The sequence below is a fragment of the Haliotis cracherodii genome, unplaced genomic scaffold, assembly GCF_022045235.1.
Source record: "Haliotis cracherodii isolate W230 unplaced genomic scaffold, xgHalCrac1.p SCAF_31, whole genome shotgun sequence".
Classification (NCBI taxonomy): Eukaryota; Metazoa; Mollusca; class Gastropoda; order Lepetellida; family Haliotidae; genus Haliotis; species Haliotis cracherodii.
In genome coordinates, this window is record NW_027266288.1 from 3,336,200 (window position 1) to 3,359,920 (window position 23,721).

General features: G+C 40.5%; 2 protein-coding genes across 5 annotated transcripts in view; one reads left to right on the forward strand and one right to left on the reverse strand.

The window, feature by feature from the left end:
- Positions 1-666: 666 nt before the first annotated feature.
- Positions 667-9,962, reverse strand: LOC139477144 (uncharacterized). The gene is made up of 2 exons (XM_071259694.1): positions 9,824-9,962; positions 667-6,337 (listed from the first exon to the last, which is right to left on the reverse strand). The coding sequence occupies exon 2, from the start codon at positions 6,277-6,279 to the stop codon at positions 1,258-1,260; it is 5,022 nt and encodes a 1,673-aa protein (XP_071115795.1). The 5' UTR covers positions 6,280-6,337; positions 9,824-9,962; the 3' UTR covers positions 667-1,257.
- A 2,727-nt stretch (positions 9,963-12,689) lies between these two features.
- LOC139477126 (AMP deaminase 2-like) overlaps positions 12,690-23,721 on the forward strand; it is a 67,318-nt gene continuing 56,286 nt past the window's right edge. For all 4 annotated transcript variants that reach the window (XM_071259677.1, XM_071259678.1, XM_071259680.1 and 1 more), the window contains exons 1-2: positions 12,690-12,850; positions 18,459-18,681. In XM_071259677.1, coding sequence (XP_071115778.1) covers positions 12,790-12,850; positions 18,459-18,681 — 284 coding nt within the window. In that variant the 5' untranslated portion in view covers positions 12,690-12,789. The remainder of the gene's footprint in view (positions 12,851-18,458; positions 18,682-23,721) is intronic.

Below are 23,721 nucleotides of genomic sequence, written 5' to 3' on the forward strand. Positions count from 1 at the left end.
TCATTATATCTATTGCATTGAGAAATGAAGCACTGAAGTGATACATTTTGTTTATCTAGTAAATAAATTCAATAACCTTCGAGTTAAGAATCTGTCATAGGAAGTAATACACAAGATAATATTCATGAAGTTTGAAGTACATGTTTTATTGAAAAATTCTACTGATAACTTGGTCCAACAAATGCTAGTTAACATATGTGTCATATCATAAAGTATAAAGAGAGATGGATTAAACAAGAGAGGGGGGATGTGACCCGGTGGGGCAATTGGCAGGGTTGGAATAGGCCGTGGAGTGAGGTGAGGTGGTTGTGGTTTAACGTTGTGTCCAAGATTATTGCACTTATGCAGGGACATGCATGCACATGTGTGGTGTGTGTGGCTTCTTGTACTAGTCCGGACTGATGCTGACTTTATAGTGCTAGCCCACTGAGATATCATGCCGCCGTTTGACATGAATACCCCTATCAGACACAGTATACTGACTCCGAGCCATCCAGTCCTTGTTTTAGTCCCTTAATGCCCGGCGCCAGAGGGGGTAACAACAAGTAACATCTTTTAAAGTCTTTTGGTATGACGCGGACGCTCTACCACTAGACCATGGCGGCAGTCTATAGACTGGGGGGCCTTGGCCTAGGTGAGCATAGGCCTGATGCAAATAAACCCATCTATGCCCCACATCTACGCCCAATACCCTACTGAGTGAATATATTATGCGCCAAACAATAAATTGTTCCACAAACCGGCAAGGCTGAACATTGACACAGACTCCATCTTCCTGTTTGGGACCATGACGACCTATCTACATGCTACCCACATTCTGCCTTCCCAATTCACACCTGCACCACCTCCCTTTGTGTCATATGATCCCTGAGATCCCGTCTCCCAGGTACCCAAGTCATCTCCCATCCTATCCCAGACATGCTACCCACATTCTGCCTTCTCAATTCCCACCTGCACAACCTCCCCATGTGTCATATGATCCCTGAGATCCCGTCTCCCAGGTACCCAAGTCATCTCCCATCCTATGCTAAACAAGCTACACACATTCTGCCTTCCCAATTCCCACCTGCACAGCCTCCCCATGTGTCATATGATCCCTGTCTCCCAAGTACCCAAGTCATCTCCCATCCTATCCTAAACAAGCTACCCACATTCTGTGTTTCAATTCCCACCTGCACAGCCTCCCCATGTGTCATACATTCCCTGAGATCCCGTCTCCAAGGTACCCAAGTCATCTCCCATCCTATCCTAAACAAGCTACCCACATTCTGTGTTCCCCATTCCCACCTGCACAACCTCCCCATGGAGCTTTATATGATTTCTGAAAGCAACTTCTTTGTCAAAATGAAGATCACAAATCTGACATAGGTATTTCACCCCAGCCATATGAACCTGTTGGTGTCTCACTAGGTCCTCCTCTCTTGAATATGTTGCGTCACACACACCACACATGCATATGGGCACAGTTCCACTTATGTTCTCTCTATCCACAGGAACTAGTGTAACAGGGTTGCTGGTTCTCAGTGTTGGTGTCACTGCATCCGAAGATGATCTGATTGCTCCGTGTTCATTAAAGCGCATCTTGAGGCCATCATTCTTGGCATGCTGCAGAGGGCATGTTGAGTTTTTTATCATTTTGGGGGAGTAACCATGCCAACTGTGTCTTTTCTGATGTATCTTTAGCACAGCCTTCATCGAAAACATCTTCCCACAAGCCCCGCACTTGAATCCTTTCCCAGAATGAGACTGGATATGACAATCAAATATCCTCCGGTCTTGGAATATCCGGCCACATCTATAACACTTGAGGCAGCAGCTGACCCTGTGAGACTCTGTATGAAGCTTAAAAAGTCCTATGAAGGAAAACCCTTTGTGACATATGTCACAAGAATAGTTTTGAATACGAGTCATTCCACGACGAGAACCTTCACCGTGGATGTATGTAGATCTGCCACCATCAGCAGCTGTATTCTCTTGATGACCCTTGACTTGACTGTGTGTCTGGAGGTGGGAGGTGAGTGAAGCTGCTGTCCCAAACCGCAACCCACACAGGCTACACTGATACAGCAGGTCGGCCTTGTGGAGCTCCTCATGCAGCATGGCCTCTCTGCCAGACACCAGCACCTTCTTACACAAGTCACACTGGAACATGGAGCTACTTCTACTCATTGTCCAAGATGCTGATGGTTTTGTAATCTTAGCTGCTACATGAAATGACCCAGTGTGTTGAGTGTCATTAGTCTCTTTTGCAGACAAGGTTCCAGCGTCAACAACTGTAGCTCCTTGTAGGGGTTCATTGCTGCCTAGATTAACAATGTCACACCTGTGAAGTGATTCTGTCCTTGTATTTCCGATAACCTCATTTCCTACACTGCAAGACTTTATTCTTTCAGTACTTTCTTTACTGTATGCCAAATGGGTAGATCCGACACTTTCAGTACCCTTTTTGGCCTGAGGCCTTTGTAGAGGCTGGACACTTGATTTAAGCACATCAGCTTCCAGTTTGATCTCCACCTCATGAAGGGTTAACTCCACCACAGCATCACTGACCTCAACTTCTGTAAGACCAATTTCAGTGTCTACAACAGCTGGACCTATGTCTACAGGAGCAACAGATGCATCTTCTCTCTCCTCTGTTAGACCAATTTCTGTGTCTACAACAGCCTGACCAATGTTTACAGGAGAAACAGATAACTCTTCTTCCCTCTCCTCTGTTAGACCAATTTCTGTGTCTACAACAGCCTGACCAATGTTTACAGGAGAAACAGATAACTCTTCTTCTCTCTCCTCTGTTAGACCAATTTCTGTGTCTACAACAGCCTGACCCATGTCTACAGGAGCAACAGATGCATCTTCCCTCACCTCTGTTGAAACAATTTCTGTGTCTACAACAGCCTGACCCATGTCTACAGGAGAAACAGATGCATCTTCTCTCACCTCTGTTGGACCTATTTCTGTGTCTACAACAGCCTGACCCATGTCTACAGGAGAAACAGATGCATCTTCTCTCTCCTCTGTTAGACCAATTTCTGTGTCTACAACAGCCTGACCCAATCCCAAAGGAGCAATAGATGCGTCTTCTCTCACCTCTACTTTAGGACTGGATAAATCTGCTTCTATGACCGCCTCACTGATCTCAACTATCTCGATATTGTCTCCAGCCAGACAGGCAGGGTCATTGTCCACACCAGGGAGAGATTGAAGGTGAAACTGCTGGGCTGCTCGTGGCAGTGACTGGTCAGGAAGTTCTGTGTCCCCATCTAATTCTTTATCTTTCTTAACTTTCACAGATTCAAATTGAAACAGGAAGTCTTTTTCCTGTAACAACTGACCTGATTGCATGGAGTCCGCATCCTCCTTCACACCATAAGATGACATGCCTGCTTTAGAGTAGACTGTTCTTAAGACACTTTGAAGAATTGATGGCTGAAGTCGAGGCATGGGTTTTTTAGACACCTTACACACACCTTCATGGGCATGATAATTTTCTTTGGAAACAAACAGCTTATCACATTTGTTACATGAAAATATCTCGCCATTTTCCTTTCGGACATGCACATTTTTCATGTGTGACAGTAGACCTTTTCTGTCATAGAAATGTTTGAAGCATTTATCACACATTTCTTCCTTCTTCTGATCATGGACTCTTTTCCTATGACTCTTCAACTGTGATGAGTTGACGAAGCATGCCGGACACTGCTGGCACCGATGAGGTCGCTCACCTGTGTGTGAGCGTCGGTGAATCAACCAATTCCCGTGCTGGATGAACTTCTTCCCACAGAAGTCACACTGGTAGTTCTTCTGTCCTGTATGGATCTGAATATGCTTTCTCATCACATACTTGGCAAAGAACTTCTTCCCACAGTGTTCACACTCATAGTTTCTTTGTCCCTTATGGACATTGAGGTGATTGATGTAATTTGTCCGGCTTGTGTATTCCTTACCACAAAGTTCACACTTAAAACGCTTCTCATTGCAGTGAACGTTCCCATGTTCGCGAAGCAAAGCACGTGTCCTGAAAGACTTACTGCAGATGTGACAGCAGTGAGGCTTTTCTCCTGTGTGGATCAGCTGGTGATTCTGAAGGTTGGTATGAGACACAAAGTACTTTCCACAAACTTCACAACAAAAGGGCTTCAAGCCACTGTGTGTTTTGACATGTGCCATATGACATGGTTTGGTCTTACTCTCCTTACCACAAGTGTCACACCTGAACCTTGTGTCACCATGGATAAGCTTGTGATTCTTCAGCAGGGACATCTTCTGGAAGTCCTTCCCGCAGATATCACAGACATGACCGAGGATCTGATCATGTTGAACATGAGGGTCGTTCCTATGGCTGTTTCTATGCGAGTAATACACACAGGCTGAGTTCAGGGATACTCCACATGCAGAACATGTGAGACTCATTACTGCTGTATGTTGTTCGAAAATATTCTGTGTTGTGAATGACCTCCGACAATCAGGGCATTTAATATTGCGCAAAATCTGAAGACCATGTTTCTTTAAATGTTTTGATAGATCTTGAAAGTTCATGCCGTTTCGATGGCAGAATTCACAGTTATAGAAAGGGTACCGAGTGTGCAGCAACTGATGAGACTCCCTCTTTTCTTCCGAGGCAAAGAACTTTTTACACACTCCACAGGAATATGGTTTCTTTTCATGAAGCAGGACATGAGCATGGTATGACCCCTGCTGGACAAACGTCTTTCCACATGACAAACATTCTAATTTCTTAATTCCTGAATGAACTAACAGATGCTTTTTCAATGCCTGTTTTCGTCGAAATGTCCTGTGGCAATGTTTACAATCATAGGGCTTCTCCCCACTGTGGAACAGCATGTGGGCCTGGTGATTACTTTTACTGGAGAAGGTTTTCCCACAGTCAGCGACTTCACACTTGAAGCTTTTCACAGCGAGGTGAGTCTTGCTGTGTTCCCTGCAGTAGGACCTGGTCTTGAAGCACTTGCCACAAACCTCGCACATGAAAGGCCGATCCTCTGAGTGAAGTTGCTTATGTTGATGCATGTTAGACTTGAGGGCGAACCTTTGTCCACAGATGGAACATGGATATGGTTTCTCACCAGAATGACAGCGTTCATGAGTGACAAGAAGACTCTGGTTGACGAACACCTTGCCACAATATGAACAGAAGTATTTCGTACTTACTGATCTCTTCCTCTGAAAATTCTGCGTTCCCTTTTTTATAAGAAAAGATCCATCTTGATCCTTCTCATCTTCTGATGATCGTACGGGTGTTGTGCTGGCGTATTCTGAGGGAGATCGGATCCTGGACAGTTCATATTCATTGAGGGACAAAAAGCTGTCAGTCAAACATGCTTCATCAACATTCTTCTTCTGGTGATTTCTATCGGATTTCCTTCTTTGGAGTACACAGTTTGTTGTTAAACTGGATCTTTCACTGCCTGAGATCCCCTTAGTGGGTGAGTCTGAACTATCAGAATACGCATTAACCACATTTTTCTTTCCTAACTGATTACCTGCATGTGTGTCTGTTTCACTTATCTTAACAGGACTCAGCTGTAGGTTAGCAACCAGCAAGTCCTTACACTCAGGATCACTTATTTCTTCCAAGCATGCCTCCTGTACTTCATCTGACATCTCATCACTTCTCACCACCTGTTCTCTAGCACCTACAGGCACATCCTGCTGTTCTTTAGCCTCTGCAGACACATCATGCAGTCCTTTAGCACCTACGGGCACATCCTGCTGTTTGTTAGCCTCTGCAGACACATCATGCAGTCCTTTAGCACCTGCAGACACAGCCTGCTGCTTCCTACCACCTACGGGCACATCCTGCTGAGAAGGCCCCCATGGAATCCCACACTCTGCTTGTGATGCTACAGAGACCTTACCAGCTCGGGGTGACTCTGGACAACACTTAAACATCGGACTCTCTTCACGTCCAACCGGTCCAGTTACCCAACTGGACGTCTTTGTACCACTCTTGTGTATTTCATCACCAAACACTTCCTTAACACTTGTTTGAGAAGCTTCCACACACTTCCTGCTAGATTTTTCATATCTCTGTTGCTTCTGTCTGGGATGTTTTGCTGAAATAATTTTCTGTTTTCTGCCATAGTTGTCAGTTGAGCTGCTTGTGTTTCTCCCATCAGGGGATACTCGTATCCTGTCTTTCTTCTTTGAAGACAAAGATATCTTATCATACTCATACATACTGCACACATTTTTTTTCTTCTCTCTTGAACTCCTCCTGACTGGCTCAAGTGCTGTCCTGACACCACAGGTCTCTGCCATTTTTTCCCAACACTCTGAACCCAGAGTCAAAACTGGAACTGTTGTCCCCTGTTGACACCTGAAACATGAATAAATACTTCAGCTCTTGTCATAAACAATAAGGCTAGAGTACCACAGGCTCACAAACTCACCCTTATTCAGTTCACTATTACCGTATTCGACATAATAAGCGCCTCACTCTAATAAGCGCCCACGGCGATATTTGCTAATGTATTGGTTGTGAACAATCCCAATTAGTACCCCTTCCGACATCTTCCCGAGGCAAGTGAGTTAACTGACTATAAAAGTCCAGTTTCCACCCTTGCTGAACTAGGCTGGTATTACGGAGTTACATTTTGGCTGGACTAACGAATCTATGCATAGTCCAATCAATCCAAATCCGCTTCGAAAACTGTCGTGCAGATTTCGGACGACTGCGGGATTTGCAAAACATGTGCCCCGCCAACTCGTTGTCAGCAGTTATTTTCCAAATCTTTTCCTTTTTTTAATCAAGGTGCTCGCATGATTTGACGCATTTCGCGATGTAAGACCCGTTTTATCACAATACAGATCTTGATTATCGATCAGATCGTCCCGACTCGACGCCACCATTTTGTGTGAAGCAAACGCAAGTGATGCGAGAGGTGGAATCTGATTGGTCCATAGGAGAGGCTTAGAAGGGACATAACTGGTAATAGCCACTGGTGGCGCTACGATCAAGTCCAGAAATTCCTGCCTAGTTGGGCACCCTATATTATGAGCAATTCAATTTTGGAGAAACATATCTGTCGTATATAAACATTTCAGGCTGTCAGCATAAACCACAAAATTAACGATCTTTCAACTCTGTTTTTTTTCACCAAAAAAATATTCTAATAAGAGCCCCCAATTTAAATTTTGAGAGCACGTTTCTGGTGTCCCCCTCCGTGATATTGCTGGAATATTGCTAAAAGTGGCGTAAATACTGTCATGGTAAAGACACAAGATACAATTTTATGAGGGCTTCAGATGCTTTCTAATATCCAAACCAAAAAAAAATTTACTATTAGTAGTATTAATTACAAATCTTGACAAACTAAGACAAACATACGATCAGTTAACATTAAAAACTAAAATGTTTTGAATAAATGTTCTATAAAACAGAGAAAGTATTGTATTATCAAGTTTTAAATACCTAAGACGCCCTAAGAAATACAATTTGCACCTAAGCTGATGAAGTTTTTTATTGGAAAATACACTTGGGCTTTTGAACTTATTGGACTGTTCACGATGTTTAAGATGGATGAGTTTTTGGGACTGAATAAATACCTTTAGGTCAATTAGTCTAAACCACCTTCTTCGTGTTTCTTTTTATCAAGTTGGTTCTTTAAATTACCGTATTCGACGTGAACAGTCCCAATTAGCACCCCTTCCGACTGATCATTGAGACTTATTTATTCGTGTATAATACGCACTCGTGTGTTATATATGCACCCTTAATTATGGGCAATTAAATTCTGGAAAAATATATCTGTCGTATATAAATAGTTCAGGCCGTCAGCATAAAACCACAAAATTTATCTTTCAACTCTGTTTTTTCCACCAAAATAATATTCTAATAAGAGCCCCCTATTTCTAATTTTGAGAGCGCCCTGGGCGCCTATTACATCGAATACGGTATATCATACTTTCCAATCCATATAAACTTATGAAATGTTCTATTTAGATCTTTAACAAATTGATCAGATGGGTTGGGTAAAGCTGACAATATGTGCACTAGAGTTGATTACCGTATTCGACGTAATAAGTTCTCAAAATAAGAAATAGGGAGCTCTTAATAGAATATAATTTTGGTGAGAAAAAAACAGAGTGGAAAGATCGTTAATTTGAATTGATACAAAAGAAAAGTCTGTGCGTATTACACACGACAGATCTATTTTCCAGAATTTAATTGCCCATAATTAAGGGCGCATATTATACACGAATAAATAAGTGACGTTGATCAATCAGAAGGGGTGCTAATTGGGATTGTTCACAAGCCAATATATAAGCAAATATCGCCTTGGGCACTTTTTAGAGCGGGGTGCTTATTACGTCGAATACAGTATTTATAAGTGATTTTACAACAGTGATCTTGCCAGTAGTGAGTGGGTGAGTGAGTATGGTTTTACGCCGCTTTTAGCAATATTCCAGCAATATCACGGCGGGGGACACCAGAAATGGGCTTCACACATTGTACCCATGTCAGAGTTTCATAAGACATCAATATAACAGGTAGAGGGGAGGTGAAATAGGGTTTAATGTTCCAGATTATTGCACTTATATAGAGCTCTGTGCATGAGTAGGCGTGTTTGTGCGTGTGCGTGTTTGTGCGTGTGCGTGTGCGTGTACGTGTGTGTGTGGCTGCACGTACCAGTCAAGACTAATGCCTGTTTTAAAGTGCTAAACCAGTGGGTCTTCAGCGTGTCAAGCCAACGTTTTAACCACTGGGCTGACCGCCTCGATCATGCCAGTAAGTATCAAATGGCTGTGTTTCCAGTTTGCCAGCAATCTATTATAGTTATTTATAGTCTTCCTTAAGTGTAAATAACCAATAGCTCTTTTTTATACTGTCATCGCAATGTTTCAGTATAGATCCTCATACCCGGACAGAATGAGGGGAGAGTCATGAAATATAATTCACATATTTGGGGAGGATCATGAAAATAAGAACACTAAAAAATACCAAATACAGTTGTTTTGCATTTTTTCTTTTCAGTTTTCAAGCAGGGGTTAAAAAAAGGTCAAGGTCATGGGGAGGGTCATCCAAAAGTATGATGTACAAGCCCTAATGCTTTGTTGGTTTGTTTGTTGTTTAACGCCGCACTCAGCAACATTCCCACCATATGACGGCTTGCCCTGATGCATAATAAGCACTAGCGCAGGGTGATTATTTCCTGGGAAAGAGTTCCGTCCGTACCCCCTCCCTCCCTCCAAAAGTAAATAATCGAGTCTGGACCAGACAATCCAGGGATTGACATCATGAGCATCGATCTATGCAATTAGGATCGATGACATACATCAACCGATCACCGAGGCTGATAACGGGATCGGGTAGTCTGGCTCGCTGACTGGATTGATCCCAATTGCGTGGATCGATGCTCGATGCCAATCACTGGATTGTCTGGTCCAGACTCGATTATTTACAGACCGCTGTCATATAGCTGGAATATTGCTGAGTGCGGCGTAAAACAACAAACAAACAAACAAAAACTCCAAACGTCTCCTGTGCACTGCGGCTGAATCATTTCTATTTTGGAGGGGAGATACTGGCGAAGGTCTTACCATTTTCCGTACATTAGGCTAGTCAGTCAAAAACCTCTGACACCCACCCCACCCATCCACCCTGTAATAAATAGCGGGTCCCCAATCCCAACATTTAAAAATTGCCATCGCAGCCAAGTACAAATTCGTCCCAGATAGCAAATAGAGGGTAGAGAATGCTTATCCTGCAAACTTAAATATTTAGACACTACTGATGTAGGAGAGTGCAGAGCCGTTCAAGTTGACTGTAAACAAGGTCACATGTTACCGTTATTCTACTCACAGCCGCGTGTGTCAAGTTGAGCAAGCTGCCTGAGTCGTTATCGCCATGGACGCCCGCAACTTTATAACTGTATAAATGCCGTGGTGCTGTATTCCTGCGATTCCCATTCAAAACATTAATTCTCTCTGGCCTAATTCATCTGAAAAGTCTCTCAAAGTATGATTTCCAAGGGAAGTAAGTCTCGTTATTAAAATCCGGACATGGTACAAATTGCATTTGTATGGAAGACTAATAATGATACAATTCGTCTTTCCACGGTTTCTCAGAAAAACACCGTGGCCAGGATATTATGATTAATACACATTAATTCACAACTCGGAAATTTAATGTCGTCCATTGTCGTCCATTTAATGGCGTCCATCTGTGGACTTCACGGAAGCGGGTCACAGCTGCCTCATGTCAGAACGGCCTCAAAAGGTAAAGTCAAACCGGCCGCAACCCATAGTCAAAATGGCCACGCACAAAAGTCATGACGGCCACAACAAAAAAGGTCATAACGGCCACACACAAAATAAAGAAGACAAACTCAATAATTGTCATAGTAATTGTTTGATATACATTGTATAACAGTTCATAACACCATATGCACACAGATCTTAATTCAGCATGCACTAACTGGGCACTACACAAGTGATTACACAGTTCAATATCACAGTTCCATATCACATATCAAACCCTTGGTCCATGGTTTGAAGCCCGTATGTTCAGCATCTGTGATGGTGTTATGTCGCCTTCCTTGTACGATCTCCAGGCCGCGCAGATTTCTAAAAAAATCTTACTGGCTTTTAGCATTCCTTTTGAAGTAGCGACGTAGCTTGCCAGCTTGCATCAGCGAGACCCGAAGACCAATGAGAGACGTCTCCTTGTGTGAGTGAGTGAGAATGGTTTTACGCCGCTTTTAGCAATATTTCAGCAATATCACGGCGGGGTACACTAGAAATGGGCTTCACATTGTACCCATGTCAGGAATCGAACCCGGGTCTTCGGCGTGACGAGCGAACGCTTTAACCAAACCATACCAAAAAGCAAGTTAGTTCAATAACAGCCTCGCGGTATAGTTTCCAACATGACACGGGGCGGTCGGGTAGCCAAGTGGTTAAAGCGTTCGCTCATCACGCCGAAGACCCGGGTTCGATTCCCGACATGGGTACAATGTGAGAAGCCCATTTCTGGTGTCCCCCGAAGTGATATTGCTGGAATATTGCTAAAAGCGGCGTAAAACCATACTCACTCACTCACTCCAACATGACACGGGACATCCTCTACAACGTTAATGTTAAGCCATGACCTGAATATTCTCCCTACACGAACCCCATGGAACATTTCAGATACAATATGAAACTACCGACCTAAAAAGGGGACAGATGCTATGATAGTGAGTGAGTGAGTTGGGTTTAACGCCGCTTTTAACAGCATTCCAGTTATATCACGGCATGTCAGCTTAATGTGGGAGGAAAGCCCGAAGTGATGCAGGTCTTAGACGTTTACCACTTCGGTGAAACCCACGAGCACGGGTATGGTGCTGACCTAGAAACATAATTGGGGCGAACCGGGATTCGAACCCACAATCATAGGTTTCTGTCTTGCCCAAAGGACCCAACTCTGCACAGCGAATCGCGGCGCCTTAGACGACTGGGCCACCCGTGTCCCCGATATGATAGTGAAGATGTAATGGTGATAGATGTCTGGGAAATTAATTTGTGATCAGATGCAACGCCACGGCATTATATATATTATATGGCTAATTTCAAATAATTACAAGCAGCGTTAGAAATTGGCACTAGTCCTGTAGTCCTTGCCAAACTAGCTAATAGTTAAGGTATCTTAAGGACTAGTACAAATTTGCTAAGTTTTAGGGGTTTTGATATATGTTATGATTGTAAGGACTAGTAGACCAAAAATGTTAGTTTCTGCCGCTGACAAGTCGTCCCCTTATTTGTTGTCGGTACATATGTGATATCGAAGATATTGCTGTCTGTTTTCGAGCGTGGCATTTTTCGTCAAGAAGATATCAAAGTAAATTATACAGGTTATTGGATAATTAGAAAATAACCTACGAGCAACGAGGAGGAAGAATATTGGTATGAAAGTTATCTGACGTGTCTAAATGGTTAACAAGTTGGGTTTGTTTCGTTTTTACCTTTGCACGTTTTTGCACACGCACGCACGCACGCACGCACGCATATATATATATATATATATATATATATATATATATATATATATATATATATATATATAAAATACAAAATTCTAAAGATGAGCTGTATAACTTACTCAACCGGTTTCACGAATATGCTTTTCAAGATTTAAAACATACGTCAATTTAGGGACGAAACAATACAAATACATATATAATTTATATAAGTGTTATGTCCCATAACGTATGTATATATATACGTATTTGCACGCACTGAGCCAGACCGTTCCTGTTCCGTAGCGACAGATCTATGAACGGAGACCAATTCTTACTCGGAATCCCCAAGGAGTCACCTATGTAATAAGTAACCACGTATGCTATGCCCTTCTTTGAAGGGAATTCTCAATACTGGAGTCTAAGTAACTCTGTTGTCACTGTGCCGGTTACGCCTAATCCAGTTTCCACAATAAAGGCACTGGGAAGTTTCCATACAAATTATGTAGGGATCAATCATTGTAAATAAATAATTATTATGTGTGAATGTCCTTAGCAACATATCAAATATAAACCGGCAAATATCGTGCATATAAGGTTAAATATCATATATTTCTGTTTTACACTTTGCATTCAGTTTTGTTTCAGATACGATGTGGACAATTTGGGGGGAACATGTGTAAACATTGTTAATAACTTGTCCCTAATGACAGCTTCAGACTCGCAGACGATATTGCGTTGAACGATTGTGCTGGGTGCATGTCATCAATGAATTGAGCTAAATCTGTCACAATATCTACTGTTCTTCATATTTTTGGTAACTTTCTATACGATGGAGCTTCCAATCGAAGAACATGATTTAGATGACGAGACTAAAAAGCGAGGAGCTGCAGGTAATAGTTTCTCTGATTCGGAACGGATCAGATTTCCGTCAGGTTTTCGAGGTGAACGCACCACTGAAAGATGATAACAATTTACGCACATTGAGGTGTGCTTGCATTTGTTTAAGATGAATGCGTTTTATATCCCTTCGTTGCGTGCAGCTTATGAAAAAGAAACATATATGATCCAGGTTTCCGACTGTTAGCTTACGTCAATATGGCAGCCACTCGACCTGATCAGCTGGTCGTGTGTTTTTTTTGGAGGTCTGCCTTCTTTCAGTCTGATCAAGTGTGAGTCGAATATGACAGGAGCTCAGTTTTCATGTTAAGTAACAAACAAATAAAAGTAATAAATTGTATTTATATTCAACCAACGTGAAATAGTTGCAGTTTTGTCTTGATAAGATCCCTGTGGGTATAACTTGGACCCTGTGGTACCACAGCATTCATTGTACCGCAGCATTTATGATTTCGGGTAGTCCACGCAGGACAGGATAGTAGTGGCTGTCTATTAATGCAGATCAGTAACGGGGAAGTGCTCGCTTCATAAACAATTTCCTTTTCCTTAGAATGTCTCGTCTGAAGTGAGTAAGCATATATTATCGCCGAGTACCCTATTTTCGAATGACACCGATTTTCGAAGAGACATAATGAACATGATTTTGTCACGTTATAACGAGAGGTGGGACGTCAACAAGGATGTCGCCCTGAGAGTGCACACGTTCATCCTGCCAACATTGTGTTGATGTGAAGTACTGTACACCTGTCAGAACAGTCACTCGTCATTCAGAATTTTGGTGCTTGTGCCATGATGAAAAAACAGTGTGGAATAGTTTGGACATTATCATTTGAAAAATATTCATATTTTGTGACTAGGTTTCAAACTTTCAATTACTGTTTGAGTTTCAATGCCAACCTGCAAGAAATATGTTGAGAACTGTGTGCCAAAACATGTCTGTTCATTCATGAAAATCCTGCTAAAGTACCAGACCAATCAGGGTCCACTTGCACAAATCGATCTTAGCGCAATGACTTGCATTTAACATTTGAAACATGTTTATCTCCTAATTCACTGGGTATTAATCATTTTGATAATTATTTTTAAAAGTGTGAATTTTAGGGGCTCTTATTAGAATATTATTTTGGTTGAATTGAAAGAAAAATTTCGTGATTTATGCTGACAGCCTGAAATGTTTTTGTACGACAGATATAACTCTTGTGTACATTGATCAATCGGAAGGGGTGCTAACTGATACTGTTCGCTAGCCAATATACATGTATTAGCAAATATATTAGCTGTGGGTGCTTATTAGAGTGGGGCACTTATTACGTACTTGTATTTTCTTTTTTTAAATTCATATCTTAAAACCGCTCATCCCCGCACTACTGGATTTTTTTTATTTAAACCTGTATGATTTTGCTCTTCAACTTATATTTTTTTTATGAGCATCATGAGCATCAATCTTCACAATTGGGATACAATGACATGCATCAACTAATCACTAAGCCTGATCACCCGATCCCATTAGTCGCCTCTTACAAGCATAGTTGCCTCTAATGGGAAGCATGGGTTGCTGAAGACCGATTCTAACCCGGATCTTCGGCAGATGAACATGAAATGAATATGGTATTATGAACTAAACATAGGGTTCAAAACGTTTGCAGAATTAATAGTAAATTTAGACTGATGTGTAGTACACAATGACTGATCTAACTGATCATTTTTTATGTATTGCAAGGAAATCTGCAATGTGTCAACTTTGGTACAACACTCCGATATTCCTTTCTGCACCACAGTATAGAGATTGATGGTTTCATTGAAATGTCGGAGATTATTATGAACATATATGTTGATGTAGACAGACAGCCTGTAACATCTGTTGACATGAACACAGGTATTTCCATACCTGAGTCAGATGATATGTATTTGTCATTGTCACGTTTGATGATGATCAATGGTTTTGAATTTGTTTTCCATGTATGCAGCAGGGATTTGTCCACGATTTCCAAACTAAGTGTCCTTGGCTGGCAAATCTGGAAAAAACCCTGTTATTTTGTTCAAATTAAGCATTCTTTTTTCGTCATGTTATTGGTAAAGTACAAGTCACTTTGATAAAGCCATGAAATTAGTTATTACTTTAAAAATGAATTGGAAATGTTTTAATTTGCATATAGGCATTTTAACGACATTTTCTGCAAACTTTTGAGTATATCAGCCTCTGAGAAGGGCTAGATAAGTTGATGTGTTGGTCTCACTCATTCTTTGATAATTACAGTTAGGGGATCCTTCTAATAGTTGATGTCCTTTCTCTAATGTCGAAAACAAATATTTTACAAGTACCAATATAAAAATCCTATTGTAGAAAACCTCAATCCGGGGTAGAATAGGTCTTCAGCAACCCATGCTTGCTGTAGAAGGTGACTATGCTTGTCATACAAGGATCGATGCTTATGATATTCATCATTGGATTGTCTGGTCCAAACTCGATTATTTACAGACCACAGTCATATAGCTGGAATATTGCCGAGTGCGGCGCAAAACAACAAACCAACCAACAAAAAAACAAGGATGCCAGGATCCTCCTTAATTTGTAATACCACTTTGTAAGCAGGTACTAATAAGAGTTGACTTGGGCAACACATGGAAGTCATTGATGCATTCATAACTGTGAGTGTCTATTACAGTGTTTCGAAATTAAGGAGTCTTTGTGGTGTTGTTCTATGGTATTTGAATCTAGGGGCCCTAACATGTTTAGCTTTTAACATTCTAGGGGAATCGGATACCTAGCTTGACGTTAATTCTTACTTTCGATCACATTATTTAAGAAATAAAAGACGAGTGGGAGTTGTTTATCGTACAATAACACACAGTCGGAGCCCCTTATGGTTTATTCTCCCTGTAGTGTTTTAATGCTCCCCTCATTTCTTATTCCCCCTGCATTGTTTACAATAAACGATGACCACACGTCATTATATTTCTTATTTGAGATATCAACAATTTGTTCAGCTTCCATTAAAATGTAAAAACTCAGAGCTACAGATCAGAAGTGTATTTGTGTAAAATGTGCCCAAAAAATATTCAAAACCCAATTACTTTCAATTAACTTGCGTACAGAAACGCATGCATTAAATGAAAAACTCAAATGTATGAAAATAGCATGCTTAAGTACCCAATAAAGCATTTTCAGCATGCGTACAAAGGAGCTATTTTCCGAAACACAATTACGAGCTAATTTACTCTCCGAGTCAAGCCTATATATTTAGAACAGTTATATTCATCTAAAACATTATTTCATTTTGTTTTAAATCTTAAAATGTTCACTACCGGGGTAATTTTGCAAAAAAACGAATAGAGTGATGAATAGATGAGTGAACAGATATTGGTCACCCAATGAAAAATGTCCTAACCCAATTAAGATAGAAACCCTAGAGTAAAAACTCAATTGCTGAAAAAGTTATCTGGAGCTCTGCAAACTTTAAGAATATTTACTCATATTTAAATAAGGATGACTCCCTGAATACAATTGGGCTTAAGCAAAGTTGGGCAAATCCATTTTGTGAACAGGGGGGTAAAGTTTGGTATTTCCCGGATATTCTCACAAGTTTCACATCGATTATCTGTACCTTTTCTCCCAACACCAATTATTGTATGGCCCCTAGTTTCGGGTGCGATCGTTCGGCCCATAGTGTTTATCTGCGTTGCCCAGCTACATATATGGGGAACATCTAACTAGACACTTCCCTCTCAAAAGTAATGTCGTCCAATGTATGATGTCATCAAGTTGCGAGCATATGTTCGAATCTCCAGAAATGACGTCATGATAGATCAATATTTTGTGGTGAAATATACCACACATTGTTTTTTGTGATTTATCCTGTCGTTGTCTTATATAGATGGCTGTAAAAGTTTCATTATAGACACACTTCTTATATGTATATCAGTATTGTAGCCTGGAGCTGGTCAATGTGAGATTGGTTTGTATTTTAGCCACCTATCTCATAGGCCTGCAGTGTGAAGCAAATTCACTGACTCATCAGTTTCTCAGCAATGTTATATGGGTCAGTTGTGTGACGAGCGACCCATGAGTTCTCAGGTAGTGGGTCACTTGACCCACAAGGACGGTAATCGATCTGATGCTCTGCATTCATATGCCCTGGATAATGTTTGTTCACTTTTGCTCTGTGTTACTGAGAACTAGAGTGTTTGACGTAATAGGCGCCACGCTCTAATAAGCGCCCACGGCGATATTTGCTAATATATTGGCAGGTGAACAATCCCAATTAGAATCCCTACCGATTGATCAATGTACCCACGACTTATTAATTCGTTTATAATACGTACTCGTGTGTTATATGCACCTTTAATTATGGGCAATTAAATTCTGGAACAATAAAATATATCTGTCGTATATAAAAAGTTCAGACCGTCAGCATAAACCATGAAATTTATCTTTCAACTCTGTTTTTTCCACCAAAATAATATTCTAATAAGAGCCGCCTATTTCTAATTTTGAGAGAGACCTGGGCGCTTATTACGTCGAATACGGTACGTCAAACTCTGTCTTTCCTTGTGTGAAATTAGCAATTATATCCATGGAGTATGATCAGAATTTTGTTTGATATGTGTTGTTTATGTAATGAGACACATCGATTTCTCTAAGATAATGTATGCCCTCATCTGGCAACAAAACCATGGAAGTATGCAAATTGGGAGGTCTTTGATAGGAACATCAGAATCTGTATATATTATTTATTAACTCACAAATTCATACTTAGTATACTCCTGATGAGGAGGCAGGGCCCTGAAACATTGCAAAACAAAAGAAGAAAAAAGTTGTTATCCTTTAAAGGAGGCTGATATTCGGCTCCAAGAGTGTAGGAAATGTCAGTACAAATTTCCAGATGGGAAGTGATGGCAACTTGATGAGGTGATTCTAGGTAAGAATATAGGTTTGTAACGTGCAACTTGATGGGGGAATTAAGGGTAAGAATATAGGTTTATAATAGGCACACCTTTTGCCAAAATACCCAGATAATTCTAGGGTAGGGCCTTGTGTTTTTAGCCCCTAAATTTGTAAAAAGGCCCACATTTTCAAATACAGTGGGGCATTTTGACATTGTACTGTATGGGCAAGTGTGGGTGCACCTCGGGAATATCGATAGTTTCGATTGTATTTACCATATCAATAAAACAGATGCAATGCTGTTCAAATTTGCTTTTTCTTTTGATCATGAGTGGTAGTAATTTACACATGGTAATGTGGAAGTTTCTTTTTCTTAAAGAAAAATACAAATTTAATTAGTCATATCTCAAACTTTACTTTTTGTTTGTTGTTATGGTTATTACATTTATAGGGAGCTTGTCCCACTTTTTAATTCAACTTTAAAGATCCATCTAAAATGATACATTGAAAACTATTGATATTTATCGCAATACTTGCTTGCAATATCAATAGTTATCGCAATAGTTTGTTTCAGTATCAATAGTTATCGCAATATTGATGTCCCGACCAATAGTCACCACTAGTGCTTTAGTAGCTTGTTGGAGGGAACATGGATATTCAAAATCCTTTCTTTCTTGTGGTTTATATTTCTCTGGCAATTTCTTCATATTTTCCAGAGGTGACGTCACCAATGTTTTCTCCCACAAGAATAAAGTTCCCCAAACACATACACACTGATGTTGATGACAAACTACAGGCATTGGCAGATTCCATTTTGAACCGAAGTCAGATAGGAAATGAACAGGTCAGTCGCCAGGTGACTGCCCCATTTGAAGTACCTGAATACCCGATTGAAGAAAAGGAGAACAGAAGCTACTTCGAACGACAGTTCAGTCACAGGTAAATGTTTGTATATTGATATTACCCAGCTTTTGTGTCACCAATGGTCAAACAGTGATATAATATTTCTTTCTGTTGCTGATACACGGATTCATACAGTTTGCACATCGGTTTTTCAATTCATACCTCAATGAACCGTAAAACATACACAGTCAATCGTTAATTAAAGTTCAGTGTGAACTTATCATCATGTTCTCAATACACCATGTGTTCTAATATAAGAAAATCCCATTTATAGGAGCTGTCATTTGGGTCAGTCTTCCAATAGTTTCAGAGTCACAGAGCTTGTCAGAATGTCCCTTCAGAGGTATACTGGGTGATTTATTCAATATCATTGCTTTTAACGATGTAATGGCTTTGGAGAAGGGTCATTCCACATCCTTGTATAGCGGCCCTAAAATTTCTGAGTACCGTGATGGGTTTCGACCCACGGACCTTCTGATCAGAGGTCGGACGCCTTGTCCACATGACCAAAGAGGTTAACTCCGTCAGCAGGCTGACAAAGTAAGGATGTCATCTGTGGGATGACTCCACGCCCTGTTACATACTCCCCCGTCAACAGAAGGCACGTCCCGGGCCGCATAGTAGGGTACTGAGGCTTATTTTGCTCAAATGTAATATGAATATGCTCAGCCTCATGTTGGGCGCCAATGTAGCGGCCCTAAAATTTCAGAGTCCTGTGATAGGATTCAAACCATGGACCTTCTGATCAGAGGTCGGACGCCTTGTCCACATGTCCAAAGAGGTTAACCCTGTCAGCAGGCTGACAAGGTAAGGATGTCATCTGTGGGATGACTCCTTGCCTTGCTACATACTCCCCCGTCAACAGAAGGCACGTCCCGGGCCGCATAGTAGGGTACTGAGGCTTATTTTGCTCAAATGTAATATGAACGTCCTCAGCCTCACGTTGGGCGCCAATGTAGCGGCCCTAAAATTACCGAGTCCTGTGATGGGATTCAAACCACAGACCTTCTGATCAGAGGTCGGACGCCTTGTCCACATGACCAAAGAGGTTAACTCCGTCAGCACGCTGACAAGGTAAGGATGTCATCTGTGGGATGATTCCACACCCTCCACGCCCTGCCAGGCTTCACTAATAACTGGGAACACAGCACTCTCCATGCATTCATTTCCCCTTTTCAGTTATCGACTTGTCATTGTGATGCAACATAATAACTGCCCCAATTGCCACAGTGATAGAAATTAGCACTAGCTAGTTTTGATAGCTTTGTCACTATGCAGTGTTAATGAGCTGAGCTTATAATTTTACTAGATTCTAACTTGATATTGTGGGTAAAATCTCATGCTGGAACTGTAGCTCAAGGAATTACTGTAAACTAATCGGCTATGGGTTGGTTGAGCGTGAACACTTCTGTACTCACCCTTGGTACAGTGTTGGAACCTTTTAGCTTCTGACTTGGTTAATCCAGTCTGTGCCAACAACTTTTGCATCTACTTCCCATACTTGTCTCTTAAAGGGGAAGTGTACACGCAAAAATCACTTTCTTTCTTTTTCTAAACAAAACGCAATTTTAGAATTAGTTAGTATCTGTGTTTGAAAATATACACTCATTTTTTTTCACAGTGAAAGTAGGAAGCTCACAATAGTGTGAAAGTGATATGCCGTTATGAGGCCTTCATTTTACGAGCGAAATAGGCCTGAGTTATCCCCCTTAGATTATGACGTAATTGGTGCCAATTCAACTGGGTCCCTGTCTATTCTCAACGCAAAAGATATCAAGGACCAGTTTGCGGTAAAACAACATGGTCTACGACACACTCCGGCGCAGTGGTGACTCAGCATAACACAATTCTGGCTGGCATCTGAGATGCTAGAATCACAAAACTGTACCTACACCACGTGAAGCGGCTCTAACAAAGCATGATGACGTCATAATGTTTATCAATTGGCACCAATGACGTCATATTGCAAGGGACATAAGCCATGGTGTTTTTGTTATGGAAATAGAACACTTGGTAAATGTGAAAAATATAAATCGTTTTAGTGCAAAAAATATGTTAATTAAATATGATGTTTTTATATTTTTGTCTATGACACTTCTATGTTAACACTTTTAATGTGGAAAAAGTACAAGAAAAAAAGTTTCATTTCCGTGTGAACTTGCCCTTTAACTTAAACTATAATTGCTGAAGCTGACTAGACCAAACAGATTTTTACTAGGCCGGGCTCAGACTAGAGCCTAAAGTCTCAAACTTTACACATGTTACTTCAAACCCATCTTTCAATGTTTAAGAATGTTTCTTGGTGGGGCCATATTTGATTATAATTCTGATCTGTGTTTCTCATATGTATTTCACTTCACATCACCTCACCTCTGTTGTGCCAGTCAACAAATCACATTATGGCAGTAATACTGGTTCTTTTTCCTCTCAACAGCCGTCCATGAAACATTGGTTCCTGTGAGGGAACTTGCCAGGTTACCTCCTTTTGGCCACAGAAAACCTGTTCGGCTGGCGAATTCAAAGTTCTAGGCCCACTTGCACAATGCGATCTCAGCGCTAAGATGATCGTAACTCCCATGCTTTAACATAGGCTTACAAAGATCGCTTTGTGCAAGTGAGCCCAGGATTGCATTCCTTTTACTGTCATTAGTGTCAACTTGTCAAATGGTGCAGTTTTGGTCACATGGGACTTTTGGTACGATGTCAATCACTGGATTGTCTTGTCCAGGTTTGATTATTTACAGACAGCTGTCATGTAGCTGGAATATTGCTGACTTCAGTTACTCACTACTTCTAAAGCAAGAAGAGGCACAATCCAGACCAGAGTTCTAACGACTTTGTTACTTGTAAGTTAGTTGTTACGGTCAGAGTACTTACATTTTTGACTGAACTACAGCAATAGTACTTACAGTTTTAACTGAGCTACAACAATAGTATTTACAGTTTTAACTGAGCAACAGTCTTAGTACTTACAGTTTTAGCTTAGCTACAGTCATAGTACTTAGAGTTTAAAGTGAGTTTCTGTTGTAATACTTACGAGTTGTAGCTGAGCTACAGTTGTAGAACTCAGTGTTAACTTAGCTACAGTTGTAGAACTCTGTGTTAACTTAGCTACAGTTGTAGAGCTCAGTGTTAACTTAGCTACAGTTGTAGAACTCAGTGTTATCTTAGCTACAGTTGTAGAGCTCAGTGTTAACTTAGTTACAGTTGTAGAACTCAGTGTTAACTTAGCTACAGTTGTAGAGCTCAGTGTTAACTCGGCAACAGTCGTAGTACTTACAGTTTAAACTGAGCTACAGCGATAATATTTACTTTTGGCCGTCTGAAGCCAGAAGTGACATTTCCTGAACCCGAAGAGCTCATAAATTTGTTTCAAATTAAGTTCAAATGATATGCACTCCTCCATTGAACAAGAGATTAGTCATATGACTGCAGAACTGATATCTTGATGAGTATATGAATTTTTCACAGTGGTCATGATTGGTGGATGAAGTGACAGCCACCCATAACTGCTCTTGATGCGCTGTAGGTACAATGAATATTATTATGCGTCCCTTGGGCCGCAGTATATTTTTTCTGTGTCCATTCTCTTCATGGCTACTGGACACTCATTAGTCCATCACGTAAAACCCTGGCCAAGTTACGACCCCTCCAAATAAACAATACTGACATATGCACGTTAATGATTCCTGGACATTTCTGCATTGATCTATTTATATGAGGCATTACACTTATGTATATTCCCTTAAGTGTCTCCCAATTAGCAGCTAATTGCTGCACAGGGCAAAACACTAGGAACATCTTTGATCATCTATCACATTGGCTGTGTGGATCATATCTATACATATTACAATACACTGTAAGTTTCATATCTGTTTTTAACATATTTATTCAAAACAATTTTTTTGAAAATGTTACTGTTAGGTATATCAAGCACATAAACATTAAAATATACAGTTATGAGTGGATGGTTATAACTTATATGTCAGTTGGTATACAATTAAAATACCAAATGATATGGCACCTATGAGTGGATGGTTATAACTTATATGTCAGTTGGTATACAATTAAAATACCAAATGATATGGCACCTATGAGTGGATGGTTATAACTTATATGTCAGTTGGTATACAATTAAAATACCAAATGATATGGCACCTATGAGTGGATGGTTATAACTTATATGTCAGTTGGTATACAATTAAAATACCAAATGATATGGCACCTATGAGTGGATGGTTATAACTTATATGTCAGTTGGTATACAATTAAAATACCAAATGATATGGCACCTATGAGTGGATGGTTATAACTTATATGTCAGTTGGTATACAATTAAAATACCAAATGATATGGTGAACCATGTTGCCGTAAAAGGTGACTCTGCTTGTCGTAAAAGGCGACTAACAGGATCGGGTGGTCAGACTCGCTGACTTGGTTTATGCATGTCATCGGTCCCAATTGCGTGGATCGATGCTCATGATAAATCACTGGATTGTCTGGTCCAGACTCGATTATTTACAGACCGCCGTCATATAGCTGGAATACTGCTGAGTGCGGCGTTAAACAACAAACAACAAACAACGATATGGTGAAATATACAATATCTTGAGAACTGAGTTTCACTTTGTGGGAGTTCATTGGAGTGTGAACCATCATACTAAGAGGTTGGACAACAACTGTTTTAATATAGTTGCTTTGTGAAAGTTCAATGATGTTTTTCACCATGTATTGACACACAAGACTAGGTTTGAATACTGTCATGCTTGCTTCACATAAGGTGATGTGGTTTGGCTTGTGTATGATGACACACTTGTAAACAACCATCACCATGATCAGCAGCCGTCTGTATGTATTTTTATTTTATTTACTTTAAATTGTGGGTTTTGCTACAATGGCAAATGTTACTGATTTGCGTAACATTCAATTATCCTCCCACTTTAGGCTGGCATTCTTTGATTGCACTTAAATCCTGTTGAAAGTTGTGTTTTGTCCTTTCTCAGTTTGTGGAAAAAACTTTCGAATCTAATATTCTTATCACATCATTTTCAGAAGATTTTTGTGTTATTATATGGA